The 6,000-nt window shown below is 50.1% G+C and overlaps 1 protein-coding gene across 2 annotated transcripts in view; it reads left to right on the top strand.

Moving 5' to 3' along the window:
- Positions 1-3,671: 3,671 nt before the first annotated feature.
- Positions 3,672-6,000, top strand: part of TUBGCP3 (tubulin gamma complex component 3) — a 61,307-nt gene continuing 58,978 nt past the window's right edge. For both annotated transcript variants that reach the window (XM_060079600.1, XM_060079599.1), the window contains exon 1: positions 3,672-3,928. In XM_060079600.1, coding sequence (XP_059935583.1) covers positions 3,853-3,928 — 76 coding nt within the window. In that variant the 5' untranslated portion in view covers positions 3,672-3,852. The remainder of the gene's footprint in view (positions 3,929-6,000) is intronic.

Raw genomic sequence — 6,000 nt, 5'->3', positions numbered from 1 at the left:
TGGGAGCAGTTTAAATGTGGCCCATATCAAGGAGAGGTGTGACAGAGCAGCAGGTCACACGGGGAAGGAGGGACTGCGAATGGCCAGATGTGGACACTCTCGACCGTGGTATCCCACGTGACGGCCTCACCGTTTTACAGAAAAGTGGAGACGGGGGCACCTGACCACAGAATTCGCTGTCTTACCACAATAACCCACCACCCAGAAGCACTGGACTAACATAAACTACGGACTTTAGTTAATAACAACAGGTCCATATTGGTTCATTACTTGTAGCAGATATACCACACTTATGCAAAATGTTAATAATAGGGGAAGTTGTGCTTGGGGTGGATGGGTGTATGAGCCTTTCTGTACTATTTACTCAACTTTCTATAAATTTAAAATGATACTGGGCTTCCCTGGTGGCACAGTGGTTAAGAATCCGTCTGCCAGTGCAGGGGACACGGGTTCGAGCCCTGGTCCAGAAAGATCCCACCTGCCGCGGAGCAGCTAAGCCCGTGCACCACAATTACTGAGCCTGCACTCTAGAGCCCGCGTGCCTAGAGCCCATGCTCCGCAACAAGAGAAGCCACTGCAGTGAGAAGCCCACACACCACAGCAAACAGTAGTCCCCACTCACTGCAACTAGAGAAAGCCCACACGCAGCAATATAGACTCAGTGCAGCCAAAAAAAAAAAAAAAAGAAAGATACTAAAACCCATTAAGTCTATTCACTATTTTTAAAGAACTCATAGCCATGAGGGAGTGTCCAAGGGATACAGGAGCCAGCTGAAACAGCTCCCAAGAGCCAAGGCTGGAACAATTTGAGTAAGAAAATAAGTGATGCATTATTGGATTATGACCCAAAGTATAAAAATAAATACCCACAAATGCACACTGATATAAGTAAATTGTTGAAAAACAAGTAAATGGGGGAGAATAAACAAATCTCCATGCAGAAAAATTTTACATAAATCTGTGTAGGTACCCCACACTTAGGGAAGGGGACCATAACTACCCACTCCCTAGGAGTGGGCTGCACAGTGACATTCTTCCAAAGAGCAAGAAAGGAAAGAGAAAAGGAGTAACTGTACGAACACCACTGGAGGGTAGCTGACCAAGGTCCACACCAGCAATGAGATGTCCAGTCAATAGACTGCAGGCTCGATGGGTTGTGATTAGAATTGTTCTTCACCTCTGTGGACTTACTGTGTTTATATTTAATGTAATTTGTGAGCTACTTTGGTTTCAGCATACCATCTTAGTATGTTTTCTCTTGTCCCTCCTGTTCTATGTTCACTTTTATTTCTTTTTTTTCTTTAAGTGGATGAAAAATTTTTATTGTTTTATATTCTACACTATCATCTATCTAGAGTGAGGGAAAGAGATTGAGTTATTTTAAGGGATTGGTTCACATGAGTGTGGGCATGGCAATTCCACAATCTGCAGGGCGAGCTTTCAGCTGGAGACCCAGGGAATAGTCGATGCTGCAGCTCAAGTCTGAAGGCCGCCTGCTGGCAGAGCTCCCTCATCCTTGGGGAAGTCAGTCTTTTGTTCTATTCAGGCCTTCAACTGATTGGATGAGGCCCACCCACGCTACGGAGGGCAATCTGCTTTACTCAAAGCCTACTATTTACATGTTAATCTCATCCCAAAACACACTCACAGAAACACCTAGAACAATGTTTGACCACACATCTGGACACCATGGCCAGTCAAGGTGACAAAAGTCACCCTCGGCATTAAAATCCTGGTGGGGCTGCCACTTGTACCAAGTAGGCCCCCAATCTTGGGCTACTGTAGCTGGAGTGTCACCCTGTTCATTTCCTACCAAGCCCCTTTTAGCTGGTGAGCCATGGCTTTTCACCTCCTGCCCCAAATTGAGCCCACCCCTTCTGGGACCAAAGCTGATGGTCGGGCAGCCACCGTGCACTGGGAGCACCAGGGCTCTCCTGGGTCAAGCTGTGTGGTGGGGACTGGAGCAGCCCTGGCAAGAAGACCACAGATGCACGTTTTTCTCCCTAGAAGCTCCATCATTTTTTCAAGACTGAATGCTTTCCAATTTGTGGTCTATCTTTGGTTGATTTCCAGTGCCCTGGCTTGGTTCATCTTGGCAATTTGGTCCAGTTTTCTGCTTTTTTTTTTTTTTTGGTGAAAAGGAGTTGCTTGCATTCTCACCCATCATCTCTGGAAGTCCCTCTGGCTTCATGTATTTTGAGGGTCTGTCATCAGGCACACATGCATTTACAGTTGTGTCTTCCTAAGGAACTGACCCTTTTATCAGAACGAGATGTCCTTCTCTGTCTCTGGACACTCCCTGTCTCCGAGTCTATTTTACCTGATGTTAATGTGGTCACTCCAGCCTCGCTATACTCACTGTTTTCTTGGTATATCTTTTCTCCACCCATTTACTGTCTACCAACTTTTTATATTAAAATATGTCTTAACCTGTAATCAGGTCCTGCTTTTTTCCTTCACTCATTCTGGCAATCTTGGCCTTTTAATGGAGCGTTTCATCCATTAACACTTGTTGCAGCCATTAGAGTGGTTGGATGTAGGTACACTGTTTTAAAAGTTTGTTTTCTGTTGTCCTCTTTGATTTTTTGTTTCTCTGTCCACTCTTTCACTCCTTCTTTTGGATGACTTGAGTCCTTTGGAATTCTGCTTCACTTGCTGCTGAGAAGAGCCAAACTGATTCTTCAGAAAATGGAGGAAAGGCCAGACTCTGCACACACACACGAGGAGGGGTTTCCTGCTGTGTTTCAGAAGGTTCAGGTGACTTGGGTTTTCACGTTTTACCCAAACGTCTCCATCTCAAACCGCAGGGTGCACTTCTCAATTAACCATCCACCCTTAACAGGCGAGACTTGGCAGGACTGTGTGTTGAACTTGCATCATAGCTGGAGTCTGGTCCTCAGTTCTGATGACTTTGCAGGTACAAGAATAAGAGATTTCCTTTAGGGCTGTTATAGACGCCCTCTGGTTCTGCCTATGGCTGAGCCTCTAGCTAGAAATGCAAGGACCCCAGGTTTCCCCATGTACCCCAGCACAGTCCACCCCACCTTGTGCTCTCTGTAGCCATCATTACCCCCGACCGCAGCAGCTGCTTAATTTCCCCAAGTCTTGCCATCAGCCAGCCCTTTTCCCCAAGTAGCCACACGTGACCATGTAACACATTTTGGTGGTCGACCTTGCTCCCTTCTCTCGCTCTTGTCTGACTGACTAGTTACCTGGGGCTGGGGGTGGGGAGGTGCCAAACAACACTCTTATGAAAAGCTGGACAATGTGGCCGGTGTCGATGGTCAGCCACGTGTCGAAAATCATAAAACCCTTGTACTTCTATAAACAGACTTCTCCACCCAAAGTGTAAGTAGAACCAATGATCCTTTAAAAAAAATTATGGTCTGTGAAAGCGCTTCAGGGCACCCACCACTCTCACAGCAGGTCAGGGGCCGTCCTGACCCTCTGCTGGGGACATCTGGGGGTCGGTGCCGTCCTGACCCTCGAGGACACCTAGGGACGTTTGTGGGTCTGAACACCGCGAGCAGCAGCGGCTGGGGCGCCTGGTTCCGGAACTTTCCTGGCTGGGCCGCAGTTGTCGGGAGGAACCCTTAGGCCGGCGCACCCGCGGCCCCGAGCGCCCGGAAGAAGCGGGGCATTGTGGGAGGGGCCCGCATTTCGGCGGGTTCCGTCAAAATGGCGCCCTTCTTGCCGGCGCTGCCCGCGGCCCCTTAGCCTGTGGGGGACCCGGGAGCCCGCGGGACGCGGGGCGGACGCGGGCGGCCGGGCCTCCCGAGCACGCCGGGCTCGGGACGGGGCGGGCGAGCGCCGGGGGCTCCGCGGGGCCCCCGCGGGCAGCCCCGGGCTAGGATGGCGACCCCGGACCAGAAGTCGCCGAACGTCCTGCTGCAGAACCTGTGCTGCCGGATCCTGGGCAGGAGTGAAGGTAGCGGGACTGGCCTGGCGGCTGGGAGGCGTCTCCGGGGCTGGCGAGGTCGGGGCTGGCGGGCCTGCGGGCGCTGCAGCCCCCTGGGCGGGGGAAGGAGACCGGTCCCGGGGCGGCTGAGTCACCGCTGCCCAGCGCGGTGCCGGGGTGCAGCCCGGAGGACGGTCAGCCGCCGCGCGTCAGCCTCCTCCGGCCGCAGGGCCGGGCGGGCGCTCCCGCCCTTATCCGGATGGAGAGAGCGGCGGGCTGGCCCGGGTCACACACCCGTGACTGCTCGGGGGCGACGCCGCGGAAGGCGTCCGGGTGGTGGAGCCACACAGTTTCCCCTTAACGTTAGCAAAGGAGCGGATTTGAGGGTGATGCAAAGGTGCCTATGACGGTTACCTGCCACGTTTTCCTTCGATGAAGGGCTGAGGGTTGCTTTTGATGTAAAGCCATTTCTGCAGGGTTCACATGGCGAGTCCTGCTACCAGACCGGTCCCGTGCAGTAGGTCAAGCCATTGTGTAGTCCTGGAACCGTAAAATACGGCACAGTTTGTCGTCTCCCGATGTTTGTTTTGGCGGGAGGTGGGGGGGAGAGGGGATGCACTACGAAGGGATCTTTTGGGTAATTGAAGTTACTTATTCCTTGAGCACCATAATGTGGGAAAGAAAGTGTGCAGTTTTTGCAGGAAGACTTAAAACAAAATTAAAGAATTGAGACTGCATTTTGACCTCTCATGATTCCTGACAATTAGCGTACATAATTTATTTGATGGTCTTAGGAGCAAAAAGATGAATTTTATTTGGTCAGTCTGTTAAATGACACTGACTTTACACAGTTTTTGCTCCAGCTTTTGAAGTTTCATTCTTTTTCTTTGTTCATCTAAGAAATCTTTGGGCTCCCGCCACCTCCAGGCACTGTGCTAGGCTCTGGTGATGCAGAGGTAGAGAGACAGGTAATTCCTCTCATAGATCCTACATTCTAGTGGAGGATATGTGATAAAATCAGTAAACTTAGGGGCTTCCCTGGCGGTCCAGTGGTTAAGACTCATGCTTCCAATGCAGGGGTGCAGGTTTGATCCCTGGTCGGGGAAACTAAGATCCCACATACCATGCGGCGCAGCCAAAAAGTTAAATAAATAAATAAAAATTAAAAACAAGAAGACTTTCTCTCATCGTTAGAGTGGAAGAAACGTTCCTTATTTTTTAAAAAATCAGTAAACTTATAATGTTGTTTAGTGGTGCTATGATGAAAAATAAAGTAAGGTAAAGGGATTTTTTTAAATTTACAAGTTATTAGACTAGATTTAATCTTTTTTAAAAAATTATTTTTGGCTGCGTTGGGTCTTAATTGCTGCAAGCGGGGCTACTCTTTGTTACGGTGTACGGGCTTCTCATTGCAGTGGCTTCTCGTTGCAGAGCACGGGCTTCAGTAGTTGTTGCACAGCACGGGCTTCAGTAGTTGTTGCACATGGGCTTCAGTAGTTGCAGCACGTAGGCTCAGTCGTTGTAGCTCACGGGATCTAGAGTGCAAGCTCAGTAGTTGTGGCTCACGGGCTTCAGCGGGCTCAGTAGTTGTGGCTCGTGGGCTCTAGAGCACAGGCTTAGTAGTTGTGGCGCATGGGCTTAGTTGATCCACGGCATGTGGGATCTTCCTGGACTAGGGATCGAACCCGTGTCCCCTGCATTGGCAGGTGGATTCTTAACTACTGTGCCACCAGGGAAGCCCAGGGTAAAGGGATATTGAGGGAAAGCTGAGGATACCTAAACAGAGACCTGGGTGGAGAGAGGGAGGGGCCCTGGAAAACCTGTGCCAAGGTCTTGAGGAGGGCGGGGCCTGGCTGTTTTCTGTTTTTATCTCCAGCTCGTCTGTGTGTGTCTGAGTTACCTTTCTGATTTGATGTTCCTGATCATAGGAGACACCAGGGAACTGAGATTGTTGGTCATGATTCACTCATGTTAAAGTCAGGGTTTGCGTTACACACGTGGGCCCTCAGTTTTCCTCCAGGGATAAACCACACATTCATCCGTTTCCATTGTCACAACTAGACTTTGAAGACCATTCATTCATTGCGAGGTGTCATCATGTT

This window comes from Mesoplodon densirostris, chromosome 17, assembly GCF_025265405.1.
Source record: "Mesoplodon densirostris isolate mMesDen1 chromosome 17, mMesDen1 primary haplotype, whole genome shotgun sequence".
NCBI lineage: Eukaryota > Metazoa > Chordata > Mammalia > Artiodactyla > Ziphiidae > Mesoplodon > Mesoplodon densirostris.
This window is presented reverse-complemented; position numbering and strand designations above follow the sequence as displayed.